General features: G+C 46.5%; 1 protein-coding gene across 5 annotated transcripts in view; it reads left to right on the forward strand.

The window, feature by feature from the left end:
- Nucleotides 1-20594, forward strand: part of HECW2 (HECT, C2 and WW domain containing E3 ubiquitin protein ligase 2) — a 1572445-nt gene that overhangs the window by 829549 nt on the left and 722302 nt on the right. The window contains exon 1 of one of the 5 annotated variants that reach the window (XM_085648762.1): nt 2504-2675. The exons of the other annotated variants lie outside the window; for them this stretch is intronic. Within the exon in view, the coding sequence (XP_085504888.1) occupies nt 2639-2675 (37 nt within the window). The 5' untranslated portion in view covers nt 2504-2638. Of the gene's footprint in view, nt 1-2503; nt 2676-20594 lie in introns of those variants that run through there. 5 annotated transcript variants of the gene reach the window in all.

Raw genomic sequence — 20594 nt, forward strand, 5'->3', positions numbered from 1 at the left:
TTATGCATTGTTAGTAGCCTTGTTTAATAAAAAATATATGCACAATAGGTACATACATAGATGGACTATGGGCCAGCTGTCTTCATCCATTGGCCTGTTAACCTGTCATTCCCATGTTGCCTCTGCCCACAACAGCCTACATGCATGTGGCAGTGGGATAGTCCACTTCCGCAATTGGTTCTCTTGCACTGTGAATGATGGCGTTTTGTCGAATCAGATGTGCACGCCCATCTAAAACGAAGTAGACCTCAGTGACAGGGCTGGTGGCCAATTGCTTCCTTTCAAAGAAACATGAGAACATGAACTGCCGCATGAATACAAGGTGCGCTTTTCACCAGCCCAAAAAAAGAGGTGCTGTTAATTGCAACAATTATTGTTCTACTCGCAAATTTTTAAACAAGTACAGTTTGCACATACCATAAACAATATAAAACTTCAAAGATCAATCTCAATTTACTCCTGCAATCAACGATTGCACACAATTAGTTGAAATTGATAAGACCTGATGAAAGGTCTTCCCGAAATGCATTGGAATATGTAACACTATACCGAATCTGAAACTTGAAGAATACAGAACACTTTGATTTATTGTTCAATAAATATGATGTTTACAGATCTTGTCAATTTCAACTAATTGCGTGCAATCGTTGATTGCAGGAGTAAATTGAGATCGATTTTTTAAGTTTTATATTGTTTATGGTATGTGCAAACTGTACTTGTTTAAAAAATTGCGAGTATAACAATAATTGTTGCAATTAACAGCACCTATTTTTTGGGGCTGGTGCAAAGCGCACCTTGTATTCATGTGGTAGTCCATGTTCTCATGTTTCTTTGATGTATTGTACCTGACAGGAGCTGGTCAGGGCAACACGGTAGCGCCACAGAAAACAAATTGATTAAAAGTTGAGAAAAGTTGTACTTACGGTGTGCAGGTTATAACCCTCCCATTGAGTTATATACCTCAATTGCTTCCTTTGCCAATGCTTTTTTGCTTTCCATTGTTCTTTAGCATTTTTAGTTATCCCTGTGTGCTTAAACTATATCTTCAAATTAAAGTCTATAAAAGCCCAATAGTACCTTTTCTATGCCCCAGAAACAATCATATTTTCCTGTAATGTGGGTTAAAACTAAAAGGGTTCCTATACCTGTTCTAAGACAATCTGCCTGCTATACAGCAATTTACTCTTCTAATGAAATAATGGTGATGATTAATATATTTTTTTAAATCACAACCATGTGCTCATCATATGTAGGTGGGAGCATGTTTTTCTTCTTTATATTTTTAGACATCTGCTTGTGATTTAAAAAAAACATGAAACCGGCTTGCCAAGTCCAGAGCGTGTGGCTTTGCCAATGCTAGTTGTTAAGTGGGACTGCATCTGGGTGCACTGATTTACCCAACGCAAGTTGGTAAGCAATCGTGGCATTAACTTGTAGTGAGAACGTTTTCTTAAAGGGAGCCCGTGGTCTGAAATAACAGATCGTATGGGAACATTTAATTTAAAACAAATGGTTACAACCCACGGGTAATTGGTTTTCTTGAGGCACAATCAGAGTTTTATAAAGTTACTTTTAGACTGTGAAACCATTTTATGTTTGCTCCTCCCAAGAGAAGTTTAAACTTTCCTGAGAGTCGCCCGACACAAAGGTGCATGTTTCTATAAACAAGTGCTTGGAGGCGAGCCTTCTGTGCGTTAGAAGCACCGCGCACTTCTTTCAATCACGGCAGGTGTGTCTGTGAACCTCGCGATGAACTAAGTGTAGAACATTGAGGTTACTAGTCTGTGCTGTTACGTTACACCTCTTCGAAAGGTTGCTGTCGATAGTGCAGCAGGTGCAGTGGCACCGGAGCCCACTGCGCTTCAATTATGGCAGTGTGTATTGCCCCGTGAGAACCGTCTGTGCGCCTCGGCGCCTCTGCCTGTCGAAGGACTGGGAGGGGGCACGTTCAGCCGGACAGCCGTGTCTGTCCAATGCTGGGGGCGTATTGCAGGCCCTGGCCCCTGCAGCTTCTGCGGCTCAGGGGTGCCCCAACCTCCTAGGGGCCCATCGTTCAGCCATAGGCCCAGAAGTGTCTGTGATATATGGGCGTCTCAGGGCCCCTCGCCGCATACTTCAGGGTGGAGGCGCACCCTTTTGGTTAAACCTCTGCCGATGTCTGACTCTGACCCCGGTTAAAAGCCCGACTCTACCGGTGGTCCGGTCACAGTGTAACTCTGACGCTGTGTCTGGGTTCGTGTGAACAGCCCGGCGCTTTGGCCTGTCCCAGGGCCGCGGAGCAGAGGAAGGAAGTCCAGGGAGGATGGCGCATCCTGTCGGCTCAGCCGGGAGCGGCCACAGCTCATCTGGCACCAGAGGCTTAGAGCTCCGGGCACCTCGGTATCCAGAGCTGCAGACAACCCAGATAAACCCTTGATTAAAAGGGGTCGGGCATCGCGCAGCTTGTAAGGCGGTCGCCATCCCACAGAGACAGACACGAGACCCTTCTTCAGTGGTCGGGACACAGTGGAGCGAAGAGCGAGGCCTGTGACCTGGCGGCGTTGCGGTACCCTTGTCGTCGCTGCCCTGCCCTCCCATCCGGGACAGAGCTGATGAGAAACCATGACCTGCGGCTCCCTCGCTCCTCTCGCACGAGCCCATGGACCGCAGGGGGAGAGGCGCTCTGGTGCACCGAGGTAAGGCCGAAGAGTGTCTTTGACTTTAACACGATAGGTGCAGGGTTCTGGCATTTCCTCCTGGGATGTAGGCTTGGGGGCTGTACTCGGATCCAGGCGGGCTGTCCACCCATCCCTCAGAGGGCCTCTGCCCGTGCGATGAGCGTTGAAATCTGAGGTATTCAAGATACCACCGCAGGCACGGGTTCTACCCCTCCCCACCACTCTGACCTGACTGGCGTGCACTAGGAGGCTCGGCGCTAGACAGGCACCATTCACCCTGTACTGAGAGCGTTGCGTGTGTACCCTACTGACTGCGAGAATACCATCAAGTTAATGATCCTGCAAACTGTGCGCACCCAGCCTGCCTGCGCGCGCTTCATTAACCTGCCTGCTTCCTGCATGCATGCTTATCATCCTGTGAATCTCTGCCTGCCTCTAGTGAGTAAATTGTTAGCTGTGGAGCCCGGTACATTTGGGCTTTAACCCCAACGTCCAAATTATATTGTGTAATCCTGGGTAAATCATTTTATCTTCCTGGGCTACGTCATTTGGGAAATAATTTATTTAAAACCCATGATTACGAACATGGAACATAAACAGCTTATCAGTCTGTGGTCAAAATAACTTGAAGTAATTTGCTATTTTAATAGGTTGCTTTTCCCCTAATGTTAATCTATGCGGTTCCCTTCCATCCTATGTTTGCTACACCTTTAGAAGAATTTAGTAGACAAGGTATGTGATTGTGCTAGGGAAAACTCAAAAGTTAAATACGGAGAAAAAGAAACAAGAGAGAGGCGAGATTTAGAAATAAGAGACAAACCCATTCAAGCACAGAGTAAAAGACAGGCACAGAACGGTTCACAGTAGCAAGTGTGAACAAATAGGCAGAAAAAAGTAATAGGTAGGCACAAAGTGCTACAAAAAAGTAGCCCCCCCCCCATACAAACAGATGTAGGCTCAGAGAGGTGCACTGCAGCAGGTCCAGGCAGACATAAACAAACACATGTAGGCTCAGAGAGGTGCACTGCAGCAGGTCCAGACAGGCATAAACAAACAGATGTAGGCTCAGAGCGATGCACAGCAGTAGTCAAGACAGGCATAAAGAAACAGATCTAGGCTCAGAGAGGTGCATTGCAGCAGGTCCAGACAGGGATAAAGAAACAGATGTAGGTTCTGAGAGGTGTACAGCGGCAGGTCTAGACAGTGATAAACAGACAGATGTAGGTTCAGAGAGGTGCACAGCAGCACGTCCAGAGATAAACATACAGCTGTAGGGTGAGAGACATTCACAGCGGCAAGTCCAGACATACACAAACAAACAGCTGTAGGGTCAGAGAGTGCACAGCGACAAGTCCAGACAGATATAAATAAACCGCTATTAGGTACAGAGGTGCACAGTAGCTGGTCCAGACAGACATAGATAAAAAAACAGCTGTAAATACAGAGAAGTGCACAGCAGCAGGTCCATACAGACATAAACAAACAGATGTAGGGTCAGAGACATGCACAGCAGCAGTTCCAGGCAGACATAAATAGACAGATGAAGGCTCAGAGAGATGTGCAGCAGCTGGTCCAGACAGGCATAAACAAACAGATGTAGGGTCAGAGAATGCACAGCGACAAGTCCAGACAGATATAAATAAACTGCTATTAGGTACAGCAGTGCACAGTAGCTGGTCCAGACAGACATAGAAAAAAAAAAACAGCTGTAAATACAGAGAAGTGCACAGCAGCAGGTCCATACAGACATAAACAAACAGATGTAGCCTCAGAGAGATGCACAGCGGCAGGTCCAGATAGGCAGAAACAAAGAGATGTAGGCGCAGAGAGGTGCACAGCAGTAGTCAAGACAGGCATAAACAAACAGATCTAGGCTCAGAGAGGTGCACAGCGGCAGGTCCAGACAGGGATAAACAAACAGTTGTAGGGTCAGAGACATGCACAGCAGCAGTTCCAGGCAGACATAAATAGACAGATGTAGGCTCAGAGAGGTGTGCAGCAGCTGGTCCAGACAGGCATAAACAAAGAGATGTAGGGTCAGAGAGTGCACAGCGATAAGTCCAGACAGATATAAATAAACCGCTATTAGGTACAGAGGTGCACAGTGGCAGGCCCAGACAGACATAGATAAAAAACAGCTGTAAATTCAGAGAAGTGCACTGCAGCAGGTCCAGACAGACATAAACAAACAGCTGTGGGTACAGAGAGGTGCACTGCAGCAGGTCCAGACAGACATAAACAAACAGCTGTGGGTACAGAGAGGTGCACTGCAGCAGGTCCAGACAGGCAGAAACAAAGAGATGTAGGCTCAGAGAGGTGCACTGCAGCAGGTCCAGCCAGACATAAACAAACAGCTGTATGTACAGAGAGGTGCACTGCAGCAGGTCCAGGCAGACATAAACAAACAGCTGCGGGTACAGAGAGGTACACAAAGGCAGGTCCAGACAGACAGAAGTAGACAGAAGTAGGCTCAGAGAGCTGTGCTGCAGCAGGACCAGACAGCCACAGATAAACTTACAGCTGTAAAAACACAGAGGTGCAAAAACCAGCAGATAGTGAGAAGTGCAGCTAGACAGGTATATACGTGCTGGCAGGTACAGTAAATAAAGGGTAGTGATTGAAAGGTACAGAAAGGTGCTGATTTGGTCACCTAAACACAGCAGTGGTGACAGGCAGACGCAAGCAATTACATTCAGGTGTAGTCTAATACATCCAGACTCAGGTGATGATGAAAGGGGGGTGCATGCAGATAAAGGTAGCTGCGGAAAGGTGCTCACAGACAGGAACAGTCCAGTCGCAGGCGCTGTGGGTGACGGGGAAATGGGGGAGGGGTGCGTGGTGCGATTTAGTCAACACCCAAAGAGCACCACTTAGAGGCGGCGCCGATTACAGGAAAATGCCAGAAAACAGCCCTTTTAGCCGGGTGTGGGCAGGTGTGCAGCGCTAAAAAAATCTATCCCATCCTTGACTGACAGAGGCGCAGGACAGGTGCGCAGAGCAGCTCGTAGTACGCAGTTCTTTGAAGTGAGATAATGGTAACGGAAAGGTGCAGGCAGAGGCGGACACTGGTCGGTACATGGAAGTGCTGACAGAGACAGGCACAGACACTTATAGCAGGATGTAGGCTGACAGGTCCTGATAAGAGGTACTGACAGCCAGGTACAGGCAGGAACCAATTTATGGTCAAGGGTGACAGGCGTCTGTCCAGGTCTCCCTGAAGCAGCTCCCTTTAAGGTGTAGTGTGAGGTAACGTGGAATGATTTAAAATCGGGCGTCTATGTCCTGCGCTGCCTTTGGGCACTCTTGTGTCCCCAGAGATGCAAATCACACATGAGGAAAGTTTGCATTTGATTGGAATGTGAATGTAAAGGGTGCTGTTGCGTTGTGTTTAGTTAACAACCTGGGAGGATCTGTGGACCTGGGAGTTGCCCAGACACCGCTGTTGAACCCACATCTGTACCACAAGGACACTCGCGCCTTCTAAAAGAGACCATGTGTGTACTTATATTGTGTTCACCGCTTGCTCAGATCTAGTCTGTGATAAAGACCTTATTTACATTGGAGTCTGACTGTCCTCTGGACTAAACAGACGAGTCACCTCGGACTGAAGTATTAAAAAATATGAATAACAATGCAGCTGTACGGGAGAGCCGTTAGGATTTTAACCAGTGGCGGATGGCTATCTTTTTGCATTGAGGGAATGATTGTTCATGTGCAGGAAGTTGTGCCCTCCTGCAAATAAACAATCCAGAATCGTGCATTATGCAACACACATAGAAGTTGCAAATAGTCATTTTTAGGTTTCGCCTGCAGAGCGCTTGCACTGTGCTTGAGAAATCTTTTGTTTTTAAAATGAACTTAAAAGGGAATTACATCCCGCCTCCTCTCTTTCCTGGCTTCTCATTTGTTCCTGTGTGTGCCACTTACCTTTCCTCCATTTCTATTGGCTGTAGCATATTTTCCTGCATTTATCAATGTTTGTCAATGTACATATTTAAGGCAACCAACTTCGTATATGTCGATGATAATAAGCAATAGTGAACGTGAAGAACAGTACGCAACCAAAATAGTTATCAAAAGTACAGAAAAAGAGTTTATTTAAATGTTTTTAGCAAACAATGACTTTAAAAATCATACTCTCACATTCATGTCTATCAATCTCACCCTCATTCAACAAATAAACAGTGAACAAGTGTAACAATTTATACAATGTTGAATGACATGAAATTATTTTAAAACGAATCTCCAAATAAAAACAATGTGGCATGAATTCGAAAGACTGGTGTTGTTTCTACGCGTGTTTCGGCACAGCAGGGTGCCTTCGTCAGGAAGAGAGCCACAACTGGAACATATGTAGAATCTCCAATTGATATATATGGGATGACCAGAGATCTAGTTAAAACTTTGAGAAAGTGCAGTGCTTGATGTCTGGTCCACGCTTAATTTTCTAGATTAGTGGTAACAAATTAATCCGAATGCCGCGAAAAGAACAGATTCAGATATTATGGTGTTGTTGGAAAGCTGAATTTGAAACTTTGTTTACGAAAATAATATTTGTATTCAATAACTGTTGCGATAGTGCATGATATTGTTCATCTGTTATGTGATCACTAAATATTTCGTGGGTGGGGGAACCTCTGGATGAGGGGTTCTGACTCACAGCTGATGCAACGTTACCAATGTTTGTTCCTTGTCTGCTTCGCTTATAAGTTTCCTGCTGCCGAAATACTTTTAACGTCCTTTTTGGTGTAACTAGTTTTTCATAAAGTTTTGCCTTTTTCTCTTGCAGCATATTTATATAACAATTTATCACCCAGAGCAATTAAGTGATTTGCATAGAATAACAGCATTTTGCGCAGCACAGCAGAGACTCGAACCGGGATCCCCAGCTCTCGAGTCAGCAGCTCTGGCTGCTGCACCACATCCTCTTCAATCCTGTGTTATCTGGCAGAGACCTCTTCCCTATTCCCGGACCATGATTGATGGAAACATTTATTTATTTATTACATAGGCGAAACCTATGCATTACCAATTCTTGTCTAAATGATTGTTTATGTGCAGGAAGGGACACCTTCCTGTACATAAACAATCATTCATGGCAATTTGCAGTTTCTATGTGTGGAAACAACAAAAACGAGAAAGCATTTCTCCTTGTTGTGCCAGGGTCAGACCAGGTTTTCCCTGGTCTTAATTTTGGTGCTGCCTCCTATTTACTCCACTCTTGTACATAGCGGACAGCCTCAAAATCAATGGGTGTTGCTGTGGTACGCCCACCACAACACCCAGTGCACGACCCTTTCATGCAGCCTTATTTACAAGGCAGCGGTAAACCATGTTAAGTGGCTTAACGCCGCCTTGTAAATAAGGCAAAGGGTTTATCGCCACGGGAACGTCACTAAGAGTAACATTCCTGTGGCGATAGGGGCTTGTAACTATCCCCCGAAGAGTGTCTGTCTGGCTGACCTTTACTTACTGTGCGTGGCAGACAATCATTATACACAAATGGGAGGTTGGAGCTCCAACAGCGACACTAATGTGCGGCCACTGGTATTAACTGATATCCTTGCATTTTGGCAACACTTTGAAAAATTGTGTTTTAACACAGGAACATGGCTGCTACTCTGGGCAGAGATGGCTAGCGTGCCCAGTATCATCTCTTCCATAATGACGAGGCAGTCACTGAGCCTGGCTGCACCCCCTTTGCTTCCCCAAGGTATCTACAGACAATATGAGGCAATGCAGTAGGACATGCTCTACCAGGCTTCCTCAGGCCTGTGGAGAGCGGCGATAAGTAGGGCGGTCCCTGATACACCATGCCAGAGTACAGTCAAATTATTGTGCAAAGGTGACTTCAACAGCAGTTGAAAACAGCTGTCACAATAATCTTTTACGTGGCATTTCTTTCAGTGGGGTGCAGATGCACCATACACATTGTTGAAAATGATTCATATACAGTTTCCTATGAGTCTGGTACTGCCAGTGGGGAAGACAATTAATCACCTATTCATTCATGACACATAACGGGATGCACAATTCATTTATTACAAAAAAAGATGAATATTGGGAATTTCGCCCAATTTATTCACATTACATTATTTTGCATCAGTTTAGAAGCATCTCGAGCCCCGACACTAGTTTCATCTGTGCAACCAGTGAGGAGGCAACATTTATCTGTGGGATATCAATCATGTAACCATTAGAAACCAGTGTTATCACCAAATAATGATCAACTCAAGCAGCCAGGAACATTACGGCAGTATATCAATGAAATGCATTCCCACTATCCTAGTTCTCTCCCCCTGTATTGCAATAATGTGCTCTGTTTCAAAGAGGCGCACTGGAAATATGAACTGTTTTATATTTTATGCCTGGTTGTTAGATGTAGCTCAGAATACATTGATATGTATAGGCACAATACCATTCAAACCATGATTTTGTGAAAATACGATCTATCAAGTGTGATTTTTCTCCACAGCCCCCCTAGCCTGGACAACCAGACTCCAAGAAGCAGGCATGTATACATATAAAATGCAGAAAATGAATGCATATCCCTAAAACATAAGGCCTTATTTAGCGTTTGGAGAGAACTGAAAACCCTCCAATTTCTGGAGAAAACTCTAAATGTGGACTTCCCTCCACCAGCTGAATTCCGTGTACTATAGGGGCATTATTGTGCAGTAAATTCAGCCAGAGGAATCTACTCCGTATTTAGGGGTTTCTCTTTAACGTGTAGGCCCATAAACTACACACGCTATTACAATATGAGCTGTCTTTGGGCCCGGCTGTTCTCCTGATGCTGCTCTTGTCTGGTAAATTGTTAATACTATGGAAGCTCCTGATTAGGAGCGCTTGTGAGAATGTAGTGTAATTCCTCAGGAAATGACTTTTAATTAGCTGAGTCATCTAGCTACTTTTGCAGCCTGCAGGCCTCAACACCTTTTCTACACATCTCTATTTCTATCATGAACTATATTGGGTTTAGCGTAAAACCAGTCACAATTGACCCTTATACTTGATTGAAACTTAATACCACACTCTTTGTAAATGTAAATGTAAATTTGATACTTGTATAGCGCACTACTCACCCGCAAGGGTCTCAAGGCACTTGTACGAATACCGCTGTGGAACCCATCCTGGCTTTCCCTGTGAGGCGTCCACTCCTGGGCACCCCCAAGGTGGAGGCCAGGCATCCTTAGCGTTGTGGGGGCCGTTGTGGAGATTAAGCAAGCTATTGCCCAGAGTTGCAGAGTGGGACTCCATGATTGGAATAGGCACCGAGGCGAGAATTATCAGGTCCGTGGAATTTTTTAGCCCAAGACCCGCCGAGGCGGGTAATTGAACCCTGGTCCCGGGCTAGACCTCTGCATCAGGGTCTGCCGCTCTAATCATTGAGCCACACTTCTCCACTTTGTTACACTGTAGGCGCGAGGCCTGCCACCTGGAAGCCGAATTGTTCTGCAATCTATATTCACTGCCTAGAATGGCATCTCAAAATCTCTCTGTCCTCTAAAGATCATTTTTAGGGCAATTTCTCAGTGCTTTGGCAGCACAATTGTATTCACAGCAATTAAAAACAAGAATTTGCAATGCAATAGGTCTCGCATTTGTTAAAGTTAGAGCAGTTGGCGTTGAAAATAACAATGTTTTTTACTTTTGTTTTTTTATTTGCAGTGGAGTTATTATATTTGCATAGCACTATTGCCAATGGTATAAAAAAGCAAAGGTACAAAAATTGTAATTTTCAACGCCAACAGCTCTAACTTTAACAAATGGGACACCTATTGCATTGGAAATGCAATTGGTCTTGTATTTGTTGGAGTTGGAGTTATTGGCATTATAAATTTCAATGTTTTTTACCTAGCCATGTTGCAGGGTGCAGTACCATATGTGGCATAAAAGAGGTGCAGTGGGGCCGCTTTTGGCCACATATAGTACTACACCCAGCAAACTTGGAGTTATTCGCATTATAAATGGCAATGTTTTTTACGTAGCCATGTTGCAGGGTGCAGTACCATATGTGGCCAAAAGAGGTCCTATGGGATCTCTTTTGGTCACATATAGTACTGCACCCTGCAGAAGATATGGTAAATTCACCCTACCCATAATGCATTGCAGGCAAGACAGTACCACAAGTACATTCAAATAGCTATGTCCATATATACAATTAGTAGCTTTGAAATGTGACAAAAGAATTATTATATTAATTCTGGATTAGGTTGTAGTCTGTGTGGAGCCGATGAAGGGAAATTTATAGAAGGTCTCATATAAACGTGAGATGTGCTAGTGAGTAAAGTAACCACTGCCAGCCTTGCTCAGGACCAAGTGTGTGTTCTGCCTGAAGCCCTATAACAAAATAGTGCTCTGAGGCTGTAATTAAAACCTAGAGAGTAAGAACACATGTAACAGGGAGTGTTCTCATGAGAGATGTCAAAAAGAGACAATGTGGTACTAAGGAGGGACTATTAAGCCTATTGACCAATGAAAAGCCAAGGACGGGGACAGGAGCCATTTAAAAAGATGGGCATAAAGTGGGCGGAGCTTTATGCCCATATCCTGAATGCAGCATGTCTCGAAGAGACAGCGTAAGTGCTGCCTAGGTGAGACATAAAAAATCTGCTCCTCGTGGAAGAGACTTTCTTGGAAGTGTTTCAGTAAAAAGAATGTATGCCTGTAAGTACCCTGGCCTGAGCTTCATAGCCAGCTAAGAAATTTGACACACAATCCTATAGAGATAGGATTCCAATAGCTACTTCCGAGCATTAATATATGAGGTGAGTCAGTCATTGAAAGAACTACCATTTTTTTAAAGAGTTTGACACACCTAGCAACCTAGAAAATGAATACTTTTTGTCTAGTGATGCTTGCTAAAAATATAAGATTTTAGGGTATATAAATTAGTTCAGATTAGAAAATAATCAGTAAGCAAAGTCAATCTGACTGCTCGCTGAGGTTATAAACCACACCCTTTATCAGACTGCCAGTTATTTGAAATTCCTGATATGATTGGTTTTTATTCTTGTAGTGATCTACATATAGTTACTGCTGATTAGCCCCAGGAGTTTGCCCGGGAGATTGCACTACTTCTAAGGTAATGATTAAAAATGCTGATCTATATTCTCCAGTATTCGCAGAGATTGCCTGCATGCCCTTTAAAGAGGGAGTGAATGCTGGGCTAACATTAAGGATTAAACACCATTCCTGTTAAAGGAACTAACACTGATTCCTGCAGATCCTTCCACGTATAGTCCTATATCATAAAGGTGCCCTGTATGGCAAAGGTTAGGGAAAAAGCTGCTACGAATCAGATAGGATTGCACCTGGAAGATGATGGGTGTCTTGACAGTCAGGTTTCTGGCCAAAAACTGATACCAGGATAGCCCAGTGCTTAATCTGAACTGGTGGTTGAGGTGGGGCCCACCAGCACATATTTTCAGAGACCAGTAATTATTTTTCCTTCACATACTTTAATCAAGAGCAAGATAAGAAAAACACAAAACCAGAAAGAAGGAGGTAAAGAAAGATGGAAAGACAGAGACAAAGGGAGAATGTAGGAACCTGCAAGAGTGGAACAAAAAGACCGAGAGCATCTGGTGGTGGAGTAAAGAGCCTTCAGGTGGAATCAAGACTACACATCCTTGGAATTCAGCATCCTGACTCTCGATAGTGCTGGCCGCTGGCTTCTGAGCAAAATGTTGGGCCCTAGCACTTATTCTTTTACAAATTAAGCACTGGGGTAGCCACACTGGATGTAAAAGAGAATTTCCCAGACGCAGTGGATAGGGTTTGAATCATACTTGAAATGGGGGGCTGTTTCTGGCATTTACTAGCGGATTCCTGCTGCTCACCTGTGTGGCCTCGTGTGTCTCCTGGGTCCACTCGTTTTCCTCCATCTGGCCTCACGTCTCCCCCCCCCGCCGTCGCCTGACACCGCGACCGCCGTGTGGGGGGAGTCCTCCACGGGGACTTCATTTCCCAGGCCCCTCAGCGACCCGGAACTACAAACCACGCCCTTTGCGCGCCCGGAGGCGCTACTTAACTGAGCCCGCCCCCGGCAGAGCGGGGGCTGTTTCTGGCATTTACTAGCGGATTCCTGCTGCTCACCTGTGTGGCCTCGTGTGTCTCCTGGGTCCACTCGTTTTCCTCCATCTGGTCTCACGTCTCCCCCCCGCCGTCGCCTGACACCGCGACCGCCGTGTGGGGGGAGTCCTCCACGGGGACTTCATTTCCCAGGCCCCTCAGCGACCCGGAACTACAAACCACGCCCTTTGCGCGCCCGGAGGCGCTACTTAACTGAGCCCGCCCCCGGCAGAGCGGGGGCTGTTTCTGGCATTTACTAGCGGATTCCTGCTGCTCACCTGTGTGGCCTCGTGTGTCTCCTGGGTCCACTCGTTTTCCTCCATCTGGCCTCACGTCTCCCCCCCGCCGTCGCCTGACACCGCGACCGCCGTGTGGGGGGAGTCCTCCACGGGGACTTCATTTCCCAGGCCCCTCAGCGACCCGGAACTACAAACCACGCCCTTTGCGCGCCCGGAGGCGCTACTTAACTGAGCCCGCCCCCGGCAGAGCGGGGGCTGTTTCTGGCATTTACTAGCGGATTCCTGCTGCTCACCTGTGTGGCCTCGTGTGTCTCCTGGGTCCACTCGTTTTCCTCCATCTGGCCTCACGTCTCCCCCCCCGCCGTCGCCTGACACCGCGACCGCCGTGTGGGGGGAGTCCTCCACGGGGACTTCATTTCCCAGGCCCCTCAGCGACCCGGAACTACAAACCACGCCCTTTGCGCGCCCGGAGGCGCTACTTAACTGAGCCCGCCCCCCGCGACGCGGGATCGCGCGCGGGTCGGCGCCGGGAGAAGCCCGGGACAAGGGCGGGACCGTCTGTGGCCGTCCGGGGCCGGAGGAGGCCGGGCTGGGCATCGCATCTAAGATTTGCGTTCTGGAACAGTTGTGAACCTACCCCCTTGGCTAATGCCATTTTATTTACTATCGTCAGTCTTTTGTCTTGTTTAGAGTGTGTTCCTTTTATATTATATTGTTTGGATTTTAGATATTTGTGCTAGAGGCTCCTCATTGTTTATCGCTGCTGGCTCATTGGAATTATGGGGAAGCACTCCAAACCCACAGTTAGTCGCCCTATGACTAGACAGCTAGCCAATTCCAATTCACAGATCCCCAGTCTTACAGCGATAGATAAGATGCTCCAGAAGACAATCGGGGCGGTGGCTACAGCCATCGAAAATACGGGAAAACGGTTGTCGATTACACCGGCATTTAATATGGCCCCCCCTTCTGATGGATTGGCTGACTTCTCCTCATACCAGGTGGATCCTGATGCAATGTCTTCCATGTTGCCCTCATTCACACAGCTACCGTGCGCTCAGGCACAAATAGATGAACCAGCTCTAGTGGTAGATGGGCCATCATCATCCTCCTTTGTCTCTATCGTGGCCCCCATAAAGCAGTCAAAGCCAAGAAAAAAAAAAAACATAAACTCAGAAAAAGGAGTTTTTTCCCAGCCCCTCCTGTAGACAGCCCTCCCCTCTTGGCCCCGATCCACCACCCCCCTACTTCTATCCCTCCGACCTGGGTGACTACCTTACTAATTGACCTACAGTCACACATAGACCAGTCCCTAAACCATCTTTTAAAATCCCTGTCATCTAAAATCGACAGGTTGGTATCATTAGTTAATACCATAGGGTTCGGGAAGAAGCAGCCAAACCAGGACTTAAAGTCCAACTTGGGCAGCACGGAGGGTGTCAGTACTCAAGCATCTTTTACCAATCCTACCCCCCAATCACAGCCACCTTTACCCCCGATTCAGTCGGTTACGGACACTTGCCAGCCTTCTTTGGTGCATTTAACTGCCCCCTCCCTCACTGCTGGTCCTCGTACGTCCCTGACAGCGCCCCGTGCCCCCTCTGTCGCTCCATCACATGAGCAGCTAGCTAGCTGCAGGGATTTAGCTCCTCTGAATTCAGACAGGGATGGAACTTGCCTTTCTGGGGGGGGGGATCCGAGCACCCAGGAGCCTGGATGATTCCCATCCTTTAGTTCAGCTTCCCCCGGAGGCAGCACCTTATGTGATCGTGCTCACAGGAGTTCCACCGTTAATGAATGGAAGGGGGGAATCGTATTCTGAACTAAAAAATAAAGTCATTCACTGGCTGTCCAAAAATAGACCATTGAAGGGAGCAGGGAGAGGGGAGATTCTTCATGTTCGGAGGGTTAACTGGTTGGGGTCCCGCCCAAAGGACATAGGGGGGGACTGTGTCCTGATTAATTTCAGAGACCCCAGAGTAGTAGGCCACATACTGGAGCGGGGAGGGTACCATAGAAGGGGAGCCATTGAGGCATCGCACTTGGGGTATTTTTATTCATCCCAAATACTCTGGACCCAGTTGATCTACCATACTTCCACCAGGTCCCTCATAATTCATTCTTTAACATCCCAGTTGAAAACCGTTTTGGTGTGCTTAATGCGGTGGACTGACCACCACTTCTGAGCCCTAGTAAGGGAGGGTCTATGCCTGTGGGAGGGACCCAGGTTGGGGATGCCTTCGATACGATGTTGGCTGTGTCCTCGGTAGCTCTTGGCATGGAGAGTGGCCCTGGGCCCCCTTCTTTCTCATTTCTGTCCCCCAGTGCCACAGCGGGTTGTTTAGTGTTGAACCCCCTTGTGCATTCTGCTTCCCACAGCCCCCCCCTCTTCCCCCCCTCCGGTTGATAGTCTCCCCCGAATACCTAGCCGGAGACCATTAGTCGGGTCTTGGAATGTGGCCGGTCTGGAGTCCAAACTCTCTGATCCTGAGTGGGGAGAGCTAATGGACAAATATGACATCTGCATATTCCAAGAAACCTGGCTACGGTCTACACCTTGGAGGGTGGGTTATGCATCGTTTTCGGTCCCTGCAGTCCAGGGGACAAGAGGAAGACCTTCAGGGGGGCTAGTAGTATGGGTTGCAACACACTTGGGGTGCTCAGTAAAGTTACTGGATCCAAAGTCCCCTGACATCCTATGCCTGCTACTCACTTTCCCTGCTAGCTACTCGCTAGTAGTAATAAATGTGTACTTGCGCCCCCAGCCGGTTCAGTTGGGTCTGTCGATCCTGGGCGCCTTGGAAGATGTTTTACAATCTCTTCCACCCGCGTCCCATAAATTAATTGGCGCAGATCTCAATTGCCACTTCGAACCCCTCCCTGGGATCCCCTCTCCCACCTGTGAGGAGGACGAAACCTATCTAATCCCAGACCTTATCTCCTATCCGGCCAAACGCCTTTCCCCTCTAGCCCTTGAGATTAACAGGCTCACTATCGCACACTCCTTGCGGGCCTGCAATGGTAGACTCTGCCCGGACGTGCCGGGGTCTTTCACCTTTAACAGAGCTGGGAGCTGTTCGACCATTGACTATGTTTTGGTGAACGTGGAATTTTGGGGCCACTTGGCTGCCTTCTCTATTATTCCACGGGTCGACAGCGATCACAACCTACTGTCTCTGGAATTGATCAACAAGTTAGGTGGTAGTGAATTTTCTAGGCCCCAATCTCCATTACATAGCGAGAATGTGGTTCTAGTGGCAGGTGGCAGAAGGATCAGGTGGGAAAGGGTAGCGTCTGATGACCTAAAGCTTGCTGAGATATATAGCACTGTGTCTCGCTCCTTGGAAGCAGTCTCTCACCTTCTGAGTCCTGCCGGGGACATCCCGCAGTCCCGCCTTTTCGATCTCCAGACCATCCACAAGGAGCTCCTTGGCAGTTTGGCTAGCTTCTTTTACAACCCTACTGTCTCAAAGCCAAGGCCTTTTAGGCCCGAGCACTGGTTCAATGGCACCTGTAGGCAGGCTAAGTCTGCCCTGTTAAAAGAAGTAAAGGAGGGTACCCCGTCTAGTATCCGGGCGGCTAGGGCCACCTATAAAACCTAATCAAGGAAGCAAAAGCCGAGTGGGAGGTACTAAGGTGGCAAAATTTACTCCAAGCTTTAGTTGACCGTGACTCGAGGGCGTTTTGGAACATTGTCCGAACGGGCACGGTTGCCAGTCCCCCAGCAATTATTCCCAATCTCAGCGAGGAGGTCTGGCTCGCCCATTTCCAACCCCTCTTCTCGGTCACTAACCCCCCGGGTGGCACCGATGCAGGCTTGCCACGGACTGATATTGCCACGGACCTGTTGTGTCAGGAAGAAATTGAGACTAGTCTCTTTTCTATACCAGAAATAGAATTGGCCCTCAATTCCCTATCAGTAGGGAAAGCTCCGGGGCTTGACAAGATCCCCGGTGATCTTTACAGAAGTGATGTAAAAATCTGGGCCCCTTATATATGTGTATATTTTAATGCTATTCTGCAGGGCCTTAGAATTCCGGACACTTGGCTGGGTGCAGAAATTATACCCATCCACAAAAAATCTTCCCCACTGGTTCCAGCCAACTACCGCCCCATAAGCCTGATTGATGTTTTACAGAAGCTGTTCGCCCGAGTCCTCTTATCCAGACTGCAGTTCTGGATGGAGGATCAACAAATCCTAACCTCCCTCCAGGCGGGGTTCCGAGCCAAGGTTTCTACTATTGATCAATTATTTAGATTACTTTTGATTTATTGGAAAACAGTCAGCATGGGTGCTGGTAATTTGTTTCTGATCTTTGTGGACCTCCGGTCCGCTTTTGATATGGTGCAAAGGGAAAAACTCTGGGCCCTCTTGCTAGAGATGGGTGCCCCCCCCTACCTTTGCCATTTATTCAAACGCCTCCACCTAGGCACCTACGCAAGGGTGAGATTTGGGAGATGCGGGGAAATCTCTGGGCCATTTCCGGTAGAGAAGGGTGTGAGGCAGGGCTGTGTCCTGGCCCCCACCCTTTTCTCCCTTTTCATCAATGGGCTGATCGAGTATCTACTGCGCTCCGCTAACTTGGACTCCCCTGTACTGGCAGGGCGTAAGGTCCCGGCCCTAATGTTCGCTGATGATACGCTCCTGCTATCCCAATCTTATATGGGCATCCAGCGTACATTAGAGGCCTTTTGCTCCTTTTGTAAAATCAGGGACCTGGAATTGAACCTTTCGAAGATCAAGTTTATGGTTTTCGGTTCTAATTCATCTAATTGCCCCCATCCTAAACTGGGAGAGGTTGAGTTGGATAGGGTTGCCACGTTTGAGTATTTGGGGGTGACCCTTAATGATAAAATGAATTGGGGGTCCCATTTGGCGAAGGCAAATTTGAGATTAGCCCAATCAGTGGGGGGAATCCTGAAGGTGTTTAATAACTCCTCTTTTAAACCTTTGGGCCCCCCCATGGAAATCTATAAATCCCAAGCGAGAGGAGGAGCACTTTACGGTGCTGAATTATGGGGATACTCCCCCCCGCTTCCCTCTCATCTATTGAGAATTCTTTCATCAGGAGATTGTTGAAACTACCTGCCAGCACCCCATTAATTCCTCTAAGATGGGATCTGGGTCTGGTTCCCATAGAGGAGATTGCCCGGAACCGTCCTCTTCAGTTCTGGAGGCGTCTTTGGTCAACGCCCGAGTTGGTAAGCTACAGGTATGATCTTGGTGACATTATGGCAAGGGGAAAATCAGATAAGATCCCTTGGCTTGCTTACATAAAGAACCTTTGTAACCTAATTGGGATGAGGAATTTATGGTCCGCCCCGGAAGCGACCTGCCGTTCACTCTCGAAGAATGCATTGCGGGAGGTTTTAAAATCTTATAGGAAGGGTATCCTACTCCATTCCTCCCTGGGTAGGCTTACTGACACCTTTCTGGATATTAAGTGTAGTCCCCAGTTTGAAGTTTTCCTGGACGTCATCCAACCACCTTTGGCAAAGAAACTTTACACCCAGTTCAGACACGGTTCGCTACCGTTGAGAGATCTCACTCACAGATGGTGCAATGTCGTAGATCCCATTAGCTCGTGTCCCTTATGCTCTGCTATCTGTGAAACAGAGCTACATGTTGTTCTCTTTTGCCCTTTATATACTATTGCAAGGAAAAAGTGGATTATCCAGTTATGTAAGTCTAGGGGTCTCAGGGACTACAAGGAGGTGTTCAGAATTCTGAAATATGATACCACCCCTTTGATAGTGTTTGTAATGGCTAAATTCCTTCTCTCAATGTGGTTTGCAAGGTCCAAATTTTTGTCTTCTGTCGCTCACCTTTCTGATTCAGTATTATCTTAATTATCATCATAGTACTTTGAGGTATAATGTGTATATCTTTGGCCCTGGATTCATTTTAACATTTTTCTCTTCGTGGAAAGTTCACGTTTTTACTGTGTATGTTTTATGGAAATTGTCTTAATGTCTTAATGGATTACACTCTACGCAATGCTATTTAATCATGTTTTAAATGTATATATGTATTTATGTCTTTTTATGGTATTTTTACCGAAATAAAAGCTTTGACTGACTGACTGAAATGATGTTAGACCCATCCACAGCGTGCATCATCATTCCCATACTATTATATCGGAGAGACTGAAAGTATTTGGTAAAATGTCAGATTTGATGCAGAACAGAACAATTAGATTGGTAATATAATCTAACCCTCCTTTCTAAAACTATACGTGGTGTGTCCCACAGATCACCCTTACCAGCACACCAAATGGTGTGGAAGGGATGCCATGAGTTAACAAAATGGCCCCTCTTGGCCATTTAGGTAGGAAAAGAGAGCCATAATTGGAGTGCAGTGGACACCTTACACCTATGGGCCCTAGTGCCGCCGCACATGCTGCACTAATATTAGCTACACACCAACACCATACCATCTTAATCCTTTTTCATGAGCTGATGAGATCAAGAAGTGTTGGTTTTCATAAATATGTGAATGACAGAATTGTTCTTTGAGTTTACTTGAAATTACAAATTGGATGCATTACTATAGTGGACTATTGTGAGCCATAAAAACTGGATGCCCCCTTGTTCCTCCCGTCATAACTTCAAAAAAAGTTTTGTATTTAAATTATGTGGAGGGCCCAGGAGCTCCAATTTGCTGCCGAGCTGCTCCCTTTACAAAATGCACTTTCACACACACTTAATTATTTTTTTTTATTTGCATTGTCAAAAGCATTGGTAAAACCATAGGTCAGCATTGACAACCAAAAGCTGTATTAGCTTTGACAATCCTTATTGGGAATAGGGTTTATTTTTCATCATCAGACTTTCATCCTGAGGAAGAGGTAGAAAGGCAGATAAGGCCTTAACGAAGGAGGTAGCAAAAGAAAAGAACAAAGAAAGAAAGGGAAAAAGCAGAGATGAAAAAGGAGCAGAAAGAGTAAACTAAGGACACAGGAAGTGTAGGGTAGTGGGAGAAAGAGGTGTGAAGAGGAATCAAAACTATGCAGCTTTGGTATTCAGCAACCCCAGATTTAGGTAAACCAATAAGCTCCTAAGAAAATCCTTTGCCTCTTTTTTATTTTTAACCAGTGCTTCAGGAGAGGGGAGAGGAGTTGGCCTAATGAAATCAAATCTGGAGAACCGGGTTCGTGTCTCGGCAAGGACGCGCAACATCCTGTGATTATGGGCAAATTGCTTCATCTCCCCGTGCGTAACAAAAATGAATGTGTCCTCATGTAACGCAACTGATGCTCGTATAAAGCGCTCTAATACCCGATACCTTCGGGTCAAGTTCGCGCTATATAAAACTCCGTAAATTAAAAAAAAAAAAAAAATTCTCAATCCCAGTGCGGTTCTTAAAAAACTACCATTAGTTCCAGCTTTTGGAACTCTTTACTCATAATGCTGAGGAAGTTCTTAGAAGCTTCTGCCTCCTACTTAATTACTGGTTAGTAATACTAGTCTTTCCAAGTGACACCAATTGGTTGGAAACCTTTGGGCTTTAGAACTTTATTAATACAATCACAACTGTAAATGAAACATCCCTGGATTTTCAAAGGCCCTTCGCATCATGGCCTTATATGAGAAGATTTGTGTGCTGCTCTAGGCCTGCTTT

This window comes from Triturus cristatus, chromosome 3_2 (assembly GCF_964204655.1).
Source record: "Triturus cristatus chromosome 3_2, aTriCri1.1, whole genome shotgun sequence".
Classification (NCBI taxonomy): Eukaryota; Metazoa; Chordata; class Amphibia; order Caudata; family Salamandridae; genus Triturus; species Triturus cristatus.